Below are 21,194 nucleotides of genomic sequence, written 5' to 3'. Positions count from 1 at the left end.
CATAATTACCTGTCTGAGCATTTGATTGGGATGGTTAAGTACATTAAAATTGTAACTTGTATTCAGTTTTTTTTGTTTTTTTTTTTTTTTGAGACAGGGTCTGGCTGTGTAGTTCAGACTGGGTTTAAACTCACTATGTAGCTCAGGCTGGCCTCAAACCTGTCGTGATCCTCTTTCCTCAGCCTCCTGAGTGGTAGGATTGCAGGCATAAGCCACCATACCCAGCTTACAAGTTTTTGATAAAATTCATAACTGCTTCTTTTTATGATGTTAGAATTAGAACTTGTTCTTTCAGTTGAAATGAACAGAATCCTAAATTAGGATTTGTATTGGAGAATTTAGCTTTCACTTATCCAATCATAAGTTAAAAGCTTGCTTATAAGGGGACAAAATTGTTGACTTAAAAATCTAGACCAGACATTTGTGAGAACTTGGTGATATTTTAACTGTCATATATTTGAATTGCACTGCTTATTGAAGTGTGGTTTACCCTACAAATATTTATTGCAATTATTTTCTCATTATGAGCCTCAAAAAATGAACTGCTGACATTTAGTTGTTGTTGTCATAAAATACCAGGGTTGGCTCATGGAGATCAACAGTTCTGATGGTCACAAGTAATTCAAATACATATGTATTTAAACTCTCAGTTAATTGTAGCTTCTATGATTCAAACTCAGTAGAAGATTTTTATGAACAATTGAAATGTAATAGTGAAAAAATAATTTCTTCTAATTGTCAAACGTTGTATGTGAGATTTTGGGAAAAAGTCATTCACCCTGAATTAATTTTATTCATATTTCCTTTGGACAAAGGTGTCTAAAGAGCATATTTATTTCTCACTGAATGTCCTATGAATTTTATTTGAAATATTAAATAAAGAAATATTAAAATAAATAAAGGGTAAGTTATGAGCTACCCAAGGAAGCTATATGAATTCTTCATAGGGAGAAAAATCCTTTTGATTTCCTGTTTTCTACAATGAATTAAAAGGATTTGGGGAAAACTAGACTGTCTTAATGTTACTCTTTAAGTCACTGTGTCTTTGGTTTGTGATTTTTAGTGACCCTTGGATTTTTAAGTCTATGTCTTCTTCCTGGAAATCTGCGCTGTCATTTTCAAAGCCCTCATAATAATACTGTGTCATTTAGACCCAGAGTGGAGCAACCTTGTTTGCAGGGAATAACCTTTTCCTAGCTTTTTTACTAATAACCTTTTCCTAGCTTTTTTACTAAAGTCTTAGAGCATTTAATATGAATTCTTTTCTTGGTCTCTGAAGATTATGTTAAATATTAAGAAAACCAACTGTCTGGCCCATCCTTCCAGCCACTTTTAATCCGCACCTCTTGCTGTCTCGCATGGCCCTCTGACTGGTAATGCAATTTAGATTTGGTCCTTGTTATTATCGCCCGTGCCTGCAGCTGAGGCTTCAGACCAGCCCCTGAGGTCCACAGGTAGTAACTGTAGACAGCAGTCCCGGATGGTGGTGAGGGAGGCTTCAGATGGCTTCTCTTGATAATGTAGTTTTTCTCACTGAGCCCCATTTGGGCAAATTAGTTTTTAGGCTTAAGGTTTCTGCATGCTTCAGGGTTAGGTTCCCCTTTTAAAATGTGCTGCACGTGTACACAGCCTTCCTGCACACACCTGTCAGTGTTTAGTTTAACTGAAATAAAAAACATGAACTTTGAAATAATAAACATAAAACTTGACCTGAGAATGAATGGAGTGGAGAATTTAGCCTATGAGATCATTGGAGATCAGAAAAATCTGTAAGTTAGAAAAAAATGACCATACTCCTCCTTTCACTTCCTTTGAGGAAGTGAAAATAGTATTTCTCAATAACAGCAATTAACAATTAATGAACTGGTCAGAACTCAACATAAAGTGGTTGTGTTGCCATATAGGTGGATGGATGAAGCCATTGGAAAACTACTTTGTAGTCAGGGAATCTGATTTATTGACACAGAATAGTCTAATGACCAATTAGAGGGGTAGACAGCATATGTAATTTGATTTCAGTCTGTGGGCTTTATGCTTATCTTAGAATGCTTATCCACTACAAGTGAGATAGCTCTCTGGATAGAAGTCGGACTAATCAGATTACAGAATGATAATTTGCTTCAATGATCTGCCCAAGACAATACAAAGGCCTGAACACTGGCTAAAGCCTGCATTGTTCATTGCTTTTACTTCCAGTGAAGGCTCAGGCCGTAGCAGTTAGCATGGGAGAACAACAATAACAAAACTCCCTACCTTTTCCTGTCAGCAATTTCTTCTTTTAAATTTCTGCTAATGAAGACGAAAATCAGAATGGTCTGATCATATCCCCAGTACCCCTCCCATCCCACCAGTACAGTTGACAGAATGTTAGTGTGAATTTGCCTAAGTTCCACCTACCAGCTTTTCGCAGATGGGAAAGCATTTAGCCTCTCCAGGATACTAGTCCTCTTTTGGTGAAAGAGTTCAGGCTCTCCACGCTTTTTTCAGTTCCCTAGCTCTGTACTCACTGGACAAAATTGCTTTTTAGTTTCTGACTGGGAAAGTCTGGGGATTTTGAGTATGAAAGATTGTGGGAAATTGGATACATTTTAGTAAGTTTCCTTTTGAACTGGTAAGCTGATCTCATAGAAATATTTTGTAGATTAATACTATTTGGTATTAGGGAATTGTTTAGGATAAGCCTTGAGCCGCTAGTAAGAAACTCAACAATTATATGATGTATTCACATGCTAAAAACACTGTGTATTTTGTAAACTAATTTGACAGGATAGTCAAAACAGAAGAGCGTTTAGACCTCAAAGGGGACATCTGCTCTTTAGTGCAGAAGCATTCCCTACAGAAGCAAGATTTTGGAATTCCCCTGTCTGTAGTTGGTGGCCGCACAGACTTGGCACAAAAAGCAAGGACAGCCTCTTCACTCAGGAGCCTTCTCTTTACCATACTAACCCCTGCACGGTGTTATGTGGAAACACAACAAACAAGTAGGGATCGCTGCGTTCTTGGGAGCCTTCCTTGGTTCCATTTGTACTTCTCAATTCTTTCATTATCATCAACACCGGCAACTCTGGAGTTTTGAAATCACTTCCTTGCAGAATACAGAAGTTTATTGAATAGCCAGAACTCTGGTACTGTGTTTTTATGGGCCAGGTGACCTTACCATCAAGAAGCCTTCAAGTTCCAACCTGCTGTTTCTACACCTCGCTTTTCAGTTTCATGCCCACCTGAAGACACAGCTGATGTACAGCAGCTGAATCAACATTAGTTGATACTCACAATCATTCATCAAAAGATTCCTTGAACATCTTCTGTATGCCAGTTGTTCTCTTTGGCTGTTGAGAATATGAGGTGGAAGGTTGGAGTTACGGCGAACCTGAAGACAGTTACTGTGGTCTAAGTCTAGGGATGAAGCCTGTGTGGAACGAAAATGTGTTTTGGGGACATTCTTATCAAAAGTTTTGGGTACTTACTTATTTTAGGGTCAGTGCTTTCTCTATAACAGTAGACCATATAAGATCTCACTGAATTTTCAAAGGATTTCTATGATGGTTTTATTTCCACTTTCAAGAAGTAAGAAAGATAGTAATTTGGTCACAGCCACGCAACTAGATGACAGAACCAGCACTAAAATCCAAATTGTTTTTCTGGAATTTCTTACTGATTAGCAGTTTAACAGAGAAGATTATTGGTCACCCACTTTGTATAAGAGATTATCACAGGGGCTGGGGATTTAGCTCAGCGGCAAAAGCGCCTGCCTGGCAAGCGCAAGGTCGTGAATTTGGTTCCCGGTACCAGAGAAAACCCCCCCCCCCCCCAAAAAAAAAAAAAAAAAATTATCACAGGTAGGCACTATATAGGATAAAAATATTGGTAAAACGTAGATCTTGCTTTTAGAGGAGCTTCCAACATACCATTTGAATCTTTGGGATTAGATATAGAAGTTAGAATTTATTGGATGAAATGAAATTAAAGACCCAAACAAAGATCCATTTGTTGAACTGTCTAATGCCATTAACAAAAAAAGTGCATAACAGGTAGGATGATGGTTTGAACATGTTGTGTGAGGTAGCATGGGATACTGCCTGGGTAGATTAGCAGAGTTGGAAATGCAGATCAGGAGATGGGGAAGAGGGGACAGAGTTGCAGATAGGTTGACCTGGGACTTCCAGTTTGTTTCCTACTTACTAGTCTATCATTCCTGTCAGTCCCAGGCAGGGACAGTTGGGTATGCTAGCTGGACGTATATATTTGAATGTCTGCCAAACAGAGGAATTAAAGAGCATTAAGAGAAAAGAAAGAAGATTATAATGTAAGATTAAATGTTTTGTCTGTTACTAAAAGTCAGGAACATTGGTCATCTGAAACATAGTTTCTACCCTGTTTATGAACATCAATTAAATAACACTTTCTGTGAACCTGTAGTATGCTTGGTTTTGAACCTTATTCTTGATTTTGTTCTTGAATCATGGGGCAGGGGGTTCTCTTGGGGCAGCAGGTAGGCTGACAGAGTTGATTTTGATAGGCCATTTGGAGATTATAGTAGAAAATCTCTTTGTGTGACTGCTATAACCTTGGGATGTGGAGATTTGCTGAAAATATTTAGGAAGTAAAGGAGTTGTATCACCTGCTGACTAATGGTGGTGCCTCTTGTCACTGAAAAATACTTGTTTATACTTTCTAGTTACTGTACCCTTTTTTTTTTTGTCAACTTGGTTTATTAGAATGACACACTCAATGGAACTGGTCAATTATTAGTTGTTCATTTGTTTAACAAATATTTCTTGGGCTTATTGGATGTCAGGTTCTGTTCTAGGTGCTGAAAATAGAAAAATGGACAAAGCAAAGTGTCAGTGATATGGAGCTTTTATTTTAAAAGACAAGTAGTAAGGTGTAAGAAATAGCAAGTGGCTATATATATTTTGGTGTGATAAAGTTTGGTGGCCAGGAAAAGCTCGTTTTTCCTCTTAGACTAAAGTAATATTTAAACCAGGGACTGAAGAGAAACAGCAGCTTTCCAGAGAAAAGCTTTGGAACAGCGGGACTAGCAAGTGCAGAAGTCCTCGGGTGTTAAAGAACAGAACAGGCTGGGATGCAGTGTCCAGACATGAGCTAGGATAGGAATTTGAATTTTGTCCTCCCTGGGAGTCTTCAACCACATGGATATAAAAATAAAAGATAGCTTAGGAGTTGCACAATCACTGATATGTATGAGCCCTAGTAAAGACCTTTTAAGACTATAAACAAATAAGATACTTATGAGTGTTAAGGAGTTGCATGGAATGGGAAGGTCCTTTATGGGAAAATGAAAAACTAGATGAATGTATAAAATAAGTAGAAATAAAGGTACCATTCGCACAAAGTATATTATTCTTTAAACTTCCATTAATCTCTTCCTAACTCCTTTCCTTCTTGTACATGAACCTGAGATCTATGATTGGTTGGTTTAGTATCATCAGTTGATGATTTTGAACTAGCGTATGGAATATTTGAAGCCTGTAGCTTTTGAAAGGAAATGCCTCTTTGTATGTTGAAGATAATTTTTCTCTTCTAAATCTAAAGGGTGTGCTGCTCAAAATCTCTTTTGAATAGCTAGTGTAAGAGTTTGGTATTGTTAAATTCTCAATAAAATACTAGCAAACAGAATGCAGCAAATCATCAAGAACATTATACATCACAACCAAGTGGGATTCATCCCAGGAATGCAGGGATGTTTCAGTATATGCAATCGATCAATATAATGTACCATATCAATAGAGCCAAAGACAGAAATCACACTATCATCTAATAGAAGCAGAAAAAGCATTTGATAAAGTCCAACACTCATTCCTGATAAAAACCATGCAGAAAATAGGAATAGGTGGTCTTTACCTCACTCTGATAAAAACCGTCTATAACAAACCAACAGCCAACATCATATAAGGTGGAGAAAAACTGAAAGTTTTCACTTTAAAATCGGAAATAAGACAAGGATGTCCACTGTCACCACTCCTATTCAACATAGTGCTGGAAACATTAGCCAGAGCAATTAGACAACAGAGAGAAATAAACGGAGTAAGGATAGGAAAGGAAGAAGTGAAATTACCATTATTTGCAGAGGACATGATACTCTACATAGAAGACCCCCAAAACTCCACCAGAAGACTTGTAGATTTAATAACCAAATTCAGTAATGTAACTGGATACAAAGTCAGCACTCAAAAATCTATAGCATTCCTGTACGCAAACAGCAAACACAGAAAAAGACATTTGAAAACCACACCTTTCACAGTGGCATACAAAAAAATGAAATACTTAGGAATCAGTCTGACAAAGGAAGTAAAAGATCTACACAGAGAAAATTACAGTACTCTGAAAAAAGAGTTTGAAGAGGATTTCAGAAAATGCATAGATATTCTTTGCTCGTGGATAGGAAGAACCAATGTGAAAGTGGCCATACTCCCAAAATTGTCATACAGTTTGAATGCAATCCCAATTAAAATACCATTAATATACCTCATGGATCTAAAGAAAACATTCCTAAAATTCATCTGGAACCAGAGGAGACCTAGAACAGCAAAAGCAATCCTGGGCAATAAAGGCAAGGCAGGAGGCATCACAATCCCTGACTTGAAATTGTACTACAAAGCTACTGTGATAAAATCAGGATAATACTGGTAACAAAACAGACCTGACGATTGGTCGAACAGATTAGAAGATGCAGGCATGACTACAAACACACTCAGCAACCTTATCTTTGACAAAGGGCCCAAACATGTTCCCTGGAAGAAAGATAGCCTTTTTAGTAAGTGGTGCTGGAAAAACTGGCTTTCCACATGCTGAAGACTAAAATTAGACTCATGTCTATCACCATACACTAAACTAAAGTCAAAATGGATCAAAAATCTAAATATTAAAACAAAAACACTAAATCTACTGGAAGACAAAGTAGGCAGAAATCTTGAAGACATAGAGATAGGCAGAGAGTTCATGAACAGAAATCAAACTTCACAGGAAATACTTCAAAGAATCAACAACTGGGATCTCATCTTATTGAATAGTTTTTGTGCATCAAAAGAAATCAGCAAGGTAAAAAGAAAACCCACAAATTGGGAAAAAATTTTACCCAACTGTCCGTCAGACAAAGGACTTCTATCTAGAACATATAAAGAATTTTTTAAAAAATCAGGCCCCCCAAATCCAAAGACCCAGTCCAAAAATGGACATCTGAAATGAATACATACTTCTCAGATGAAGAAATATGTGGCAAATAAATATATGAAAAAATGTTCAACATTGTTAGTCATTTGAGAGATGCAAATTAAACAAACTGAGATTCCATCTCACCCCAGAAAGAATGGCTATCATCAAGAAATCAAGCAATAACAAATGCTGGAGAGGCTGTGGGGAAAAAGGAACCTTTTCCACTGCTGGTGGGAGTGTAGATTGGTGCAACCACTGTGGAAATCAGTGTGGAGATTCCTCGGAAAACTAGGATTAGAAGTCCCACTTAACCCAGCTATTCCCCTTTTGGGTATTTTTCCGGAAAAACTGAAAACATCATACCACAGCGATATATGTGCACCCATGTTTATAGCAGCGCAATTTGTCATAAGTAAATCTTGGAAACAACCCAAATGCCCATCCACTGAGGAATGGATAAAAAAGATATGGTATTTTTATATTACAATGGAGTATTACTCAGCTATAAAAAAGATAAACTCAAGGCTTTTTTTAGGTAAATGGATGCATCTAGAGACCATACTCATAAGTGAAATAAATCAGACCCGCATGTGTAAACATTGTATTGTCTCCCTAGTGTAAGAACCTGAAATAGTTAATAGAACCGAAAAGATACAATAGATATTGTGAAAGGGAAAGAAACTGCTCAAAGGGAAGGAACACCTGGGATCAGGGAAAGGAGAAAAGAAAGAAAGAATATGTATATACAAGGATAGCTGGGATAATTGTACTGCTGATGTCTATTGGTTTATTGAAAGGAACCGTTAATGCTTAAATTTTTTTGACCAATATTATATACTTACATCTGGTCATCTGAAAAACTAATTTAAAGACAACAATATGCAATATAACAACTATTGTTGAATTCCTACCATCTTGTTTAGTGAAGCTCTGTATCATTTCTAATGTTTTTTTTAAATTATTTTTTATTCTCTTTAATTGTTCGATCAACCTTGCATTCTTACGTCTGGTAATCTGAGCAACTTCATTGAAGATAACAGTATGTAATATAACAACCATTGTTAATTCCTATCATTGTGTTTTGAAATCCTGTATCATTTTTGTTTTTGTGTTGTTTTGTTTTTGTCTTTGTCATTTTCTGTTTTTTTCTTTAAAATAAAAAAAAGAGTTTGTTATTGTTCCAATTGTAAGGAAGTAGTAACACCCACCTGCACTGTAATTTACAATCAGCAGTCTACACTTTTTAAATGTTACAGGCATGTAACACTTCACTTCACAAAATTTTGGACTTGAGTATTTCAGAAAAGTGAAACTGTGCCTGAAAAATTAGTATGGTATAGGTTTGGAGCTGATTCTAATATTATTTAGATTGTCTGCTTTGTCTAAAAATGTCACTCTTTCTAAAAAAACAAGTACAGAGGTAAATGTTTTTCAATTTTCTGTGATTCCATCTGTAGGAAAAATTATAATTTGTATGTCTTTTGTTGTGTTTAAGCTGGTTCCAGTATCCTCTCTTGGTTACGTATGTATCAGTTTGAATGTAGTATTTCAGAAATCTAAAATGTCTTATTTGGATAGCCAGTGTAAGAGTTCGTTCTTGTTGAAATTATTGCTGCAGTTAATAGTGCTTTCACTCAGATAATGCTGATGATAACTGGTGATATTGAGCCTGACTGAAGACATCCTTTGCTTTGTTGCAGAGGTAAGGACAAATTCTGGTTTTGTCTTAAGACTTTTCTTAGCATTGTTCAGAATTATTTTAATAGTTGGTGAGTGAAAAATGTATCTTTTTAAAATTGGTATTTACTTTTCTCAGTGCAGTAACATTTGAATGAATTTTCATTGGCAGTTGTTCTTAAACTTAAAAATGAAAGTCTGCATTTATAGAGAAGGGGAAGGATTTCCTTCTTTCTTATACTAAAAGCCTATAGTGATAACGGCTTTGTAAGTAAATTAGTATTTTGTAAACAAAGGCATAGGCAGAAGTTTTGCTCTTAACTCACTTAAAGTTACACATGATTAATTTCCTGGCAATTGCATCTTGATACATTTTTGGAAATTTTGCTTCATATATCAGCCTTAAATATACTTCATGTTTAAATTAGTTGCTTTGTGTTTTCAGGTGAGATAATTTTTTTAGGCCACTATGAATCATTCATTTCCTATAAGAAAACAGTTTGTTAGTGAGAATAAATTTCCCAGTTCCCTGGGGGTGTTGGAGTACCTCCAAAATGACTTAGACAGTTTATTGCATTCCAGTAATAAGTAGGCTGTCCATTGAGTGGTTTTTAAAAAACACTCAAAGTCTCCAAGTAGCTTGTCATCCATATTACCCAGTTTATTTAGAACTTGTTTAACCCCACCCTGATGGTACTATTCAGAGGTTGAAGTCAGTCTAAAAAAAGAACTTGAGTAAAACATGATTAGGATGGTAACTTTTTAAAATCAGTATGTTCTGATAACATGTTCTAAAACCATGTGAAAATACTTTCTGAATTATATGCTGCTTGGAATTGTTATTATATTCTGTTTTTAAGGCATAGTAGAGAATGTAGCTACTAGATGCTTCGTAGACCTTTTTTAAAACATGAAAATGAAATTCATGTTTTCATGAGGCAAATACGGGAAAGTTGATAGTATCTTTATCAGGAGCCAGATCAAACCAAAGTGTAACTGAACATTTAGAGTAGATATTTTGAAGTCATGCTTTTTTTATTAAGCAAGAGCTTTAGTGTTCAGTCTACATTTTAATTCTCTGAGTGCCGCCTATTCACTATATAATGTTGGACAAATATAGAACCTTCCCACTGTTTTTACCTAATTTTAAAAAATCAGCCTGAAATAGTTGAACATCCTAGAAAGACAAATGGTCTTCTTTCAGTGAATCTTGTACAGCCACAGCGTCAGTATCTGGAGGAAGCTCATTCAAGGCAGAGAGAATACCAGATGCAGAAGTCTTGAGAGTCACAAGCTTAGGATCTTTAAGGAACATCAGGTAAACCGTGTAGGACTAGAGTGTTGTGAGCAAGAAAGAGGTGTAGAGGATACAAGATAACGGGTAATAGATACTGTGGAAGGACTTTGGCTAGTCCTCTGACTGTGGGGTCGGAGGAGGTTCGTGAGTAGAAGAGTGACAAGATCTGGCCTGTTAAAAGAATTGTGTCAATGCTGTGCTGACAGTATGCTGTAACATTAACCTAAAGGTCAGCTAGGAGGTTATCATAAAAGAAAGAGTTGGCAATGGCTTGGAGACTAGTGAAGAGAGTAAAAGGTGTTCAGAATCTGCATGTGATTTGAAAGTAGACCGCACGGCTTATGCAGACACATTAGATTTGGTATTTGAGAAAAAGAATGACACCAAAGTTTTTGGCCTGAGTCCCTGAAGAGATAAATTTGTTATCTCTTATGAAATTGGGGACGACTGTGGGTAGATTTAGTTTTTGAGGAAGACTACAGAGAGCCAGCTCTGGGCCTCGCTGTGCGCCACAGGAGTTTGTATTTGTAATACCAGGGAAAGGTTATTGGAATTCTAATAAGTAAATTCCAGTCTACCACTTGCAGTGCAACCTGTGTTGAGAATAAAAAGAGAAACATGTCTCTGCACTTGTGGGGTAGCAAGGGGGTCCTAGGTCTAGTTAGAACAATGGCCAACTGGGACAGAGGCTGCGACCCAGGGCAGAACCAGGTTTTATTAATCGGTGAAGAGGGGAGTGGCTTGGGGTTGAGTGATTGTGGAAGTGGCGGGGAGTACGTGAGTTCTGTGAGCTGGGCTGGGTAGGAGGCCTGAAATCACCTCTACAGTGTGCAGAGAGAGATGTGCAGAAAGAGTGCCAGATTCGGGTAGCAGGGAGCCTCTGTCCGGAGGACTGTGCGTAACATGATTTGAGGAAGTACCTTGTGTTTTTGGTAGGTTGCCTCAGCTTTGACGTCTGGCCTTCATGCCCTGGAATGTCAGACTCTTTCTCCAGGCCCAGGCCCAGGCCCAGCCCACAGCGCGGCGTCTCTCGGCCTAGCTCGCACGTAGTAGTAGGGAGCTATAAGCGGGGCATCCTTGACCTTCGCATCGCTTCAAAGGCTACACATGAGCGCCTCGCTAGACCTGTCTGCGTTGCTTAAAGCCAATGAGGGGGTGCTGTATTAACCTAGCCAGCTCCGTACATAGCAGTACACGGAATTAGAGTGAAGTGTAGCCAATATGGAGACAAATGGTCTTCTTTCAGGAAGAGCTGTCATGGTGGTCCTCCATAGGAGACCAGTAATTTGGTTTGGAAAATGTCAAGTTGAGAGTTATAGTGAACATCCTAGTGAGACCACTCCAAGTTTACTTTGTGTAAGTTCCCGTTTTGGAATTTCTGTTAGTGAGGCTCTCCAGGAGGCAGTCATACTCTGTGTATCTCAAATTAGTTATCTTGCCTCCACTTTTGAATGTAATTTAATGAGGTATAGACTTCTGGTTGACAGTAACTTTCCTTCAGTGCTGTGAAAATACTGTATTATGTCTTTATTATTGCCAGTGATAAACTTGTCTTCGATATAACTAGTATGCCTTTGTAGACATCTTACTTTTTATTTATGTTCCCTGTAGTTTTTAATGATTTTTTTAATTTCCAGTTTCACTGTGCTATGTCCAGGCATGGATTTATTTATTTGGCATAGGTTGAAATATATGTGAAGCCTTGTGACTTGCTTCAACAGCAGAAAAATTTAAAAATCATTTCTTTGAATAATTCTGACTTGAGAATAATTCTGTTTCCCGTCACTCTTAATAAATTTATGTTGGATTCTCAAACCGTTGTCACCTGTTTGATAGAGGTTCTTTGGCTCAATTTGGATAGAAATCACACATTGGCAAAGTGCGTCTCTTGATGTTAGCAGTTCTGAGCTTTGGTTGTAGTCATCTGGAGTGGATGCAGGACGGTCATCGGGGATAGATCTGTGTCTTAAGCCTATTGCAGCCAAGGCAGATATCTCCCAGAGTAGACACTGTACAGCCTCAGTTGTCTTGGCAGTAGCTTGGCTGAACTAGGGAAGTACCTGTTTAATTGACCACTCTGTTTCTGTCTAAATGGTGGGGCTGAAGTTTTAACAGCCTTGCTTGCAAGGTATTTCCAGGTGGGGCAGTAGTGTTGATTGTGGCTCATGGTGGTTTGGGGATTTGGGGACTAAGAACAGTGGGCCCCATCTGCCTTGATCTTTGCCCTCTCAGGTGTAGTCCTGTGTCCTTGAGAGAGAGGCAGCAGCAGTGGCCTGAAGTGAGGGAGGCCACTGCACCTTCCAGCCAAGTGAGTGTACCCGCCAGGGCTGCAGAAGCCAGCTCGGCCCAGAGGGGTGCTGCTGAGGCAGCTTCAGCAACAGCGGGAAGGCTCTGGAGCTGGTAACCCTGGGCTACCCTCCCGAGGAAGCGGGGAGGTCATAACAGCTTTTGAGCTTATAGCCTCTCTGGCTGTCGGGGAGCAGAAAAAGGTCAGGTCTCCTTTTTCTAACTTACATAAGTACACAGGTACATGTTTTATATTTTTATTATTGGGTCTGCTATTTGGGGTAAGCTAGAAAAATCCCTTTTAAGGCACTAATTATCTAGAATTAATCTTATATGTTTTTTGTTTTGAAAGCATACTTTTATTTATGATATTTCTAATATCTTTATGTATGTATCTGTTCTCATTTTAGTACTGCTTATTTTTTATAATTTCTTGCTTTTCTGAACTGGAAGTTACTCCTTCATTTACTTCCTGAATATACTAGACATAGTTATTTCAAGATCTTTGTCAGGCAGCTCTATAAAATTGATTTCATATGGAGTGAATTTATATCCTAATTATTATTTTTTTTTTATTTTAAAAATAAAAGGAGGAAAATATTAACAGTCAACATTTTACAAAGTAGCAAAGGAACAGTACAGACAGTACAGAGTTACAGAGTGGTAGGGAATTAACAATGCTTGTTGTATTACATATTGATATCTTCAAAGTGGTTTCTCATGAAAACAGATATAGACGTACAAAGCTGATCAACCAGGACTCACTGACAGTTTCTTTCAGCAAAGAAACACAAGACAGTAGAACAGCCATGTTAACTATCCTGCATATACATACATACAAACTTTCTCCTTCTTTGCCTTCTCTTTTCCCATATCCCAGTTATCCTTTACCTTTGAGTGCTTTCCTATCAATTTACAATGTCTATCATATCTCCTAGTTTAAATTAACTCTTTCAGTCTTTACACTAGAGAAACAATGCGATGTTTGCACATGTATGTTTGATTTATTTCACTTATGATTATGATCTCTAGTTGTGACCATTTACCTATAAAAGTCTCAAGTTTATCTTTCTTTACAGCTGAGTAATATTCCATTATATAAAAGTACCACAATTTTCTTATCCAATCCTCAGTGGATGGACATTTGGGTTGCTTCCACATTTTAGCAATTACAAATTGTGCTGCTATAGGTGCACATACATCACTGTGATATGATGCTGAAAATAGACCCAAGCCTATCACCATGCACCAAACTCAAGTCAAAATGGTTCACAGATCTCAATATTAAACCAGAAACACTAAAGCTATTGGAAGAGAAGGTAGGTAAAAACCTTGAAGACATAGGGGTAGGCAGAGAGTTCATGAACAAAAACCAAATTGCACGTGAAACACTTGAAAGAATGAACAACTGGGATCTCATCCTACTGAAAAGTTTCTGCACATCTAAAGAAATCACCAGCAAAGTAAAAAGAAAACCCACAAACTTGGAAAAAATTTTAGCTGATTGTCTCTCAGACAGAGGGCTTCTATCTAGAACATATAAAGAATTAAAAAATATCAGCCCCTCCAAATTCAAAGACCCAATCCAAAAATGGGCAGCTGAGATGAATACACACTTCTCAGACAAGGAGATACAAATGGCAAATAAATATATGAGAAAATGTTCAACATCATTAGTCATTCGAGAAATGCAAATTAAAACAACACTGAGATTCCACCTTATCCCAGTAAGAATGGCTAGCATTAAGAAATCAACCAATAACAAATGCTGGCGAGGTTGTGGAGAAATAGGAACCCTTCTCCACTGCTGGTGGGAATGCAGACTGGTGAAACCACTGTGGAAATCAGTTTGGAGATTCCTCTGAAAACAAGGTCTAGAGGTCCCATTCAACCCAGCTATCCCCCTGCTGGGTATTTTCCCAGAAGATATATCCAAATTATTGATTTTCAAATTATCTTTTGTATGTGTGTGTGTGTTTTTGAGACAGGGTTTCACTGTGCACTTCAGGCTGGCCATCAGCTTACTTTGTAGTCCAGGCTGGATTTGAACTTGCAGCAGTCCTCTTGCCTCAGCCTCCCACATGCTGGGATTGTAGGTGTGCACTACCACACCTGACCTCTAAATTATCTTGATACAGAATTTATTTGTCTGTTGTAAAGTTGAATTCTCTGGCTATAACTGGGAGTTTTCTGGTCATTCTTCTATCCGGGGAACAAGAGTAGATAGTGGCATTTTGGTCCCGCCTCTCCCCCTCCCCCCCCCACAGGGGATATGATTGACCTAGTCATTGAACTAGTAGTCAGCCTGGTTCTGAGTCTCCCCATGCTTATGACTTTCCCTAAACTGCAACTCCAGGTAACTCTGGCAGTGACCCTTTTTCAGTGTCTTTCCATGAGAGAAGCCACTGAAATTCCGTTTCCTGGGAGAAAGGTGAGTTACCCCATAGAAACTAATTTTGTGACCACCAGTACTGATTCTAAATCTACCACATCTTTGTGTTTCCGTTCAGTTTTACTCAGATGATTATCTTGCTTTTCAGCTCAGCTGGTTTTATGGTTTTTGTTTGTATATTTTGGGTATTATTAATACATGTTGTGTGTAGGTGTGGAGTGGGTGTCTTGTCAAAATGTAAGCCATCTAACTGTTCCATCACTATCGACGTTCCATTGAAACTTTTCTCTAAACTTGCATTTCTCAGTCACAGATAGTATTTTTAGAAAATGAGTATTGAAAATTTATTAAACATGTTACAAGAATCAGCTAATCTTCTCCAGTGACCCTCCTTTGATAGAAAGGAAAGCAAGAAGCAGGAGGTGTTGTAACTGCCTGGCGTTGACCTGACATGTAATAAGTATTCAGTAAATGCTTTTCTTTCCTTTATAGCAGGCAAACATATTTCCAGTGGGATAACTTTTAGAAACATATAAATGGGTTTTGTTTAAAATATCATAATGTATGCTTCACTTTAGTGAAAAGGATGAAAGCTCTGCTTTGAGACCAGATTATTTTTTATGGCTATAGGGGTTGCAGGGTCTGGCCTTGGAGAGATGCAGCTCTGAGAAGCAAGAAAATCAGAGAAACAGGATCCAGTGGCAAAGTCCAAATTGGAAACCAGACAATTACAGGATTCTGCAGAAAGATGGTTTGATCCTGGGGAATTCCAGAGTAGAAGAACAAGGTCTGAACTAGATGGTTGGAGTTAGTGCCTGGAGCTCCTGAGGTTCATAGATCTTTGGCAGTGGGTGAAGAGGGCTCTTTTGAAGGCAGTTTGTCAGCCTTGATGTTGTAGAACATTCTTCTAGCCTTTGTTTTAAAAATCTCTAAATTAAGAAAAGGTATTTGGTCCTCAGTGTGCAATCCTCAAGGGAATAAATAGGCCTGGCTCAGTGTTTACAGTTAAGTTAGCAAAGAATCTAAATCACGGAATTGCCGCTAGGGCCTTGGCTAGTGCTGTTTGCCCAGTCATCACCTTTCCTACTTCCTCAACTCCACCTGTGTGGGCCTTCCACCATTCTACCTGACCTTTAAAGTACAGCTTAAATTCCACCCCTTCCGTCACACTGGCCCGACCCCCTTGGCATCTTACGCTGTAGATAAATTCAAAGCATAGGGCAGCGATGGTGAACCTTTTAGAGACGAGTGCCCAGACTGCAACCCAAAACCCACTTATTTGTCTCAAAGTGCCAACACTGCAGTTAAACCTGAAGACTGAAGTTTTCATTTAGGAAAAAAACTCATACATCAATGTATTTTGCCTTAAAAGAAAAACAAATAACTCATGTGCCATAGGCTCGCCACCACTGGTATAAGGGGAAGGGAAGCACCCTTGTAAAATGCAGTATTTAGCAGCTCTGCTAAATTCATCAGTTTGAATGAATACAGACTATAACGAAATGCTTAGTGGAGAATATAGGGTAGATGTGTGTGTCTGCGTGTGTATGTGTGTGGTTGTTAGTGTGGGAACCAGTAAAGAACAGCCGTATAGAATCTAAGGTCTGTGAGGGAGTTTAGAAAAGTTAAGGTTAGACTTAATATTCAGTAGGAGGGTTGGATTCTGGTCACAGTTGATTTTTGAAACAGGTGGTATTTGATCAAGATAGAAGACCAGTTAGATCAAGATTTGGTTAATAGTCAAAAGCCATGGTCAGTTCATGAGCAGATGGGTGGTATGTGGTGAGGTAGCCCGCTCTGATCCCAGGTCTGTCTGCTGGTCCAGGCAGGCCTAGGTGTTAAGGAGCATCCCTGAGCTAGCGTTTGGTCTACTCGTATTTCAGTGCACTGGAGAGGAGCAAGGCAGCTAGAAAAGCACCGTTCAGCTCCTGCAGTTCCTTTTTCCTCGTAGATTTTTCCTAAATAGTGAAACCTACAGAAGGCTTGACCTTACACGGTAGCATCATTTTTAAAGTCCTGTGATGGTAGGAATACAAGTAAATGACATTCACAGATACTATTAGATCATGTAGTTTTACTTTCTCCATCTCTGTGTAACTCCAGCTCTTTTCTAGGTGTTTAGAACATCAAAAATGGCTCTAGCTTTAATTCTCTTTATTTGCCCTGCCATTTATTGTGGAGTAAATTAACCCCAATACACCTTTTTGTGGTGGGGAGGCTGTGAAGAAGGATCAAAAGAAGGCAGTAATCTAATCTATAACGGTATCGTTGGTGCTTAGATAATTGCTTTAAGGAATTTGGGTTTCAGATTTTGATTGAAAAACTGTGTGAAGATTATATAAAGCTTGGTAGTATTTGTAGAGGACCACCTGAGCAGCTCTCCTTGGAGGAGGAGCAGTTGTCTCCATTTTGGCCGAACCTGACCCTATTTCCAGTATTGATGTGTGCAGAGCTGGCCAGGACTTTTCCTTATCATTTCAGTTGGCTTTAAGCAATGCATATTGGTCCAGGAAAGGCGCTGATGTGTAGGCACCTTTGAAGCAAAGACGACAGGACAGTGTTTCCCCAGGCTCCCATAGCTTCCAAATAAAACGTGTGAGCTGGGGCAAGGTAGGATGGAGAGCCATGCTCCATGCTGTTGGCTGGGATCAGGCTTCAAGATCAGAGGCTATGACTTCCAGGGCATAAAGGATTACACATCAGAGCTGAAGCACCAACCCTAAAACATCACATTCTACCTCAGTTGTGTTACGCAGTTTCCTCTTTCCTTCTCTCTGCATTTGCAGAGGTGATTTCAGGCCTCTGACCTAGGACAGCTCAGGGCACTCACCTGCTTCCTACGGTTCTCACAGTCACTCATCCTCGGGCCACTCCCTTCTTCCTGAATGAATAAAACCTGGGTTTGGCCTTGGATTGAGACATTTCCAGATGGCCGTCATCATGGCTGGACTTAGGACCCCTTGGCTCCCCATAACTACAAATATGCCTTAATGTCTTTATTCTCATCATGAGTTGCACTGGAAGTGGTAGATTGGAATTAACTTGCTAGAATTCCAGTAATGTTTCCATGGGATTACAATATAAGCATCCAGGGCCGTGAAGAGGACTGGGAATACTATACTCTGTATAGTATTAATAATGAATTATTCTATGAAATATAAGGCATGTATCTTAATTTAAAAATGATATGAAATGCAGTGATTGGAAGTAACTTCAATCCTTAAAAATATAAAAAGGTAGGAAGATTATTTTAGTTATGAAAAATCTCAAACATATAAATGTGTTTATGTATACAGACATGTTTAAACATAGAGCGCATAATAGAATGCATTGCTTTAATTTGTCACCTGAAGTCAACAGTTACCAAAGTTTTGTGACCCTTATTTCACCTGTCTCTTTGGATTGTTCTTTGCTGAAGTATTATATTGTGACTATTATTTCTACACACTTGAGTGTGTGTCTGTAAAAGCATGAACACTTTCTTCCATGTCCCAGATGTCATTGCCACATCCTATAAATAATTCCTAGTATCCGCTAATATTTGAAAGTATGTAAATTTGCACTGGTACACAGCCACATCTTTTTACAATTGGTTTGTTCAAGTCAGGATCTAAGGCAGATTCACACGTTGCATTTAGTTGTTATGGCTTTGACTCTTGTGTAATTTAGTGGTTTGGAGATTTGAGAACTGGTTTTGGTGGTCAAGGGACTTGGATGGGAAAAAGCACGGGTGAGGAGGTGGCTTTAATCCATACTGAAAGGAAACCTTCAAAATCACAGACCCTGCTGGGAGTAGGGAAATTTGATTATAGTTTTTATTGTTGAAAATCTTTAAATCCATGTCAGACCTTTTTAAGTGCCCCCCACCCCTGGTTTTGTAAGGCAGGCTCTTGCTATATACACATAGTTCAGGCTACCCTTCAGCTCACTATGTAACCTAACGCTGATCTCAAACGCATGGTGATCCTCCTGCATCAGCCTCCTGAGTACTGTAGATATGTGCCACCATATCCAGCATAATTGCCCTTAAGGGGTGAGAGACAGGCCGAGAGGGAGAGAGAGAGAGAGAGCTGTATGAAGCATATGCCTAAAGATGAGTTGTTTTTTGGAATATGTAGTCAGAAACTGAAGTTCTGGATTTGACACCAAACTAGAATGAAGAAAAAGGGGCCAGGGATATAGCTCAGTGGCATAAGTGCCTGCTTGGCAAGCACAAGGTCCGGAGTTCAATTCCTGGTATCAAAAAAGAAAAAAATAGAATGAAGAAAAAAAATCCAAAATGTATTTTTAAGAAATCTAATTCTCACTACAAATTGTAAATCAGTTGTCTTTCTGCAGACTCTCTTCCTCAATTTAAAAAAAATATTTTTTTTTCTTTTGGTCTGTATCAGTTTATTTCCAGATATTAATTTCAGTTAAATCCAAGTACTGTCCTTCAAAGATAATTGTGTCTACTTACCAGTGCGAATGCCATTTCTCCAGATAATATTACATAATCTGGTACAGTGTAAACTTAAAAATTGAAAAAAATTAGCTGTTCTTAGGCACTCTAGGATAACACTTAATGTAATATAGTGGGAGCCACAGACTTAATGTTTAAATAACTTTGAAACATTTTTGCCTTCTCCAAGATAACTTGTATTCTTAATACTCCCTAGGTTTTGGAGTTCTGATTTTTTATAGAGATTAAAATAATAAATTAAAACAATATAATTTAAACTGTGTTTACTTTGAAGATATACAATCTATATACATATAGCACATTTATTATAGTATACCATAAAGTTATATTCTCTCGTTGGAGGTCTTAATTTCTTTCTTTTTTTCTATGCTGGGAATTGAACCCAGAGTGAGCTAAGCTGTATCCTCAGTCCTTTTTTCATCTTATTTTATTTTTAATTAATTAATTTCTTTTTTTTCTTTTGTACTAGATTTGAACCCAGTGCCTTTGCACTGAGCTATATCCCCAGCCCTTTTCTAATTTTTGTTTTGAGACAGGGTATTGCTAAGTTGTCTGGATTGAGTTCAATCTTGCGATCCTCCTGCCTTACTCTCCTAGAATGCCATATTTCATTTTATTAAGACAGGGTCTCACTAAGTTGCTCAGGCTGGTCTCAAACTTGCAGTTCTCCTGCCTCAGCCTCCTGACGGCTGCACCACCCTGCCTGGCGAAATCTTGCTTCTTATAGTATGAACATCTGTGAGAACTTGGTTAACCTTCTTTAGAACATTCTGAGTGTGGAGGCAAGCCTATGTATTAAAGCTTACTTTGCAGCCAGTGCACATGCTTGGCACATACTAGCTGAAAGAAGTGGGACCTTTGATAGCTTTAAATTCTAAGACGCCTAGTACAGAGTCGGTGAAAGGGATAAAGAGACATTTTTTAGTTCCACCCTCCCTATCCCAAGGGAAAGATACTGTATTTATCTTATCAGTGTTAATGTGTATCAGTAGCTTATACTTCTATTTTGTGATACCTGATAATTCCGAATGTTCACTTATATGTATCTTTTAGGTGCCCTAATGTGAATCTGCAAAAGCTGCCGGAACAGTGGTTGTGGAATGTTTTGGAGGAAATTAAATGCAGTGACCCTTCATCCAAACTCTGTGCTACAAGGCGCAGTGCTGGGATCCCTTTCTACATACAGGTACTTACCTCACGGCTGTAGCTGTTTGTCTTTTGGTAGTGTCTTCTAACCTTGACGTACAAGTAAGTCACATGAGGCCCGTCTCTGTCTTTTCAGTACTCCGTGTAGGATCTGTGGCTTTGTTTTAATATGTGGACAGTGTTCTGTGACAGATCTGTTCTTGGAACAAACCTTTTAAGAGGGCAGTCTTGTAATGGGGAGGGAGGTAGAGATTTCTGCCTGTATTAAGTAGGCAGACATCATTGTGGTGCATTCATTGATCACACCCAGGAAGTACAGACCTCCACTCTGCCCTCCACTCCAAATTACAAAAAAGTCTACTTCTCACTTTAAGATCCTCAGGCATCTCCAGTATTAGCAGTATGTTTTGAATCCTTCCATAAAATTACCATAATCTTAATAGTAGCTCACATTTATTAGTAATTTCACATATTACCTCATTTAATCCTTCCCCAAACCCTATAAGGCAGGCGGTTATATTTACCATAGAGAAAGAAACTACTGTATATAGAGAAAGAAATTGGGGCTTAGAAAAGATGTGTGACTTGCCAAAGGCCCAGTGGTAGTGAGCGCTGTGAGGACTTGAGCCCCGGTTGCCTGACTTCTGACCTGTCTGCCTGTGAGAACGTGTGTGTGCACATGTGCGTGCAACCCCTGCATACCACTGAGAACATGCTACATCTACTATTTGCTTCTTGCTTCCTAATTTCACCTTGAA

General features: G+C 38.6%; 1 protein-coding gene across 1 annotated transcript in view; it reads left to right on the top strand.

Moving 5' to 3' along the window:
* The window catches only part of Thada (thyroid adenoma associated), a 321,327-nt gene that overhangs the window by 56,142 nt on the left and 243,991 nt on the right, over positions 1–21,194 (top strand). Inside the window, 1 exon segment of the mRNA XM_013517530.1 lies at positions 20,344–20,476. Coding sequence (XP_013372984.1) covers positions 20,344–20,476 — 133 coding nt within the window.

This window comes from Chinchilla lanigera, unplaced genomic scaffold (genome assembly GCF_000276665.1).
Source record: "Chinchilla lanigera isolate Chin_1 unplaced genomic scaffold, ChiLan1.0 scaffold00040, whole genome shotgun sequence".
NCBI lineage: Eukaryota > Metazoa > Chordata > Mammalia > Rodentia > Chinchillidae > Chinchilla > Chinchilla lanigera.
Note: the sequence above shows the minus strand (reverse complement) of the source record. Positions and strands in the feature narration are given on the sequence as shown.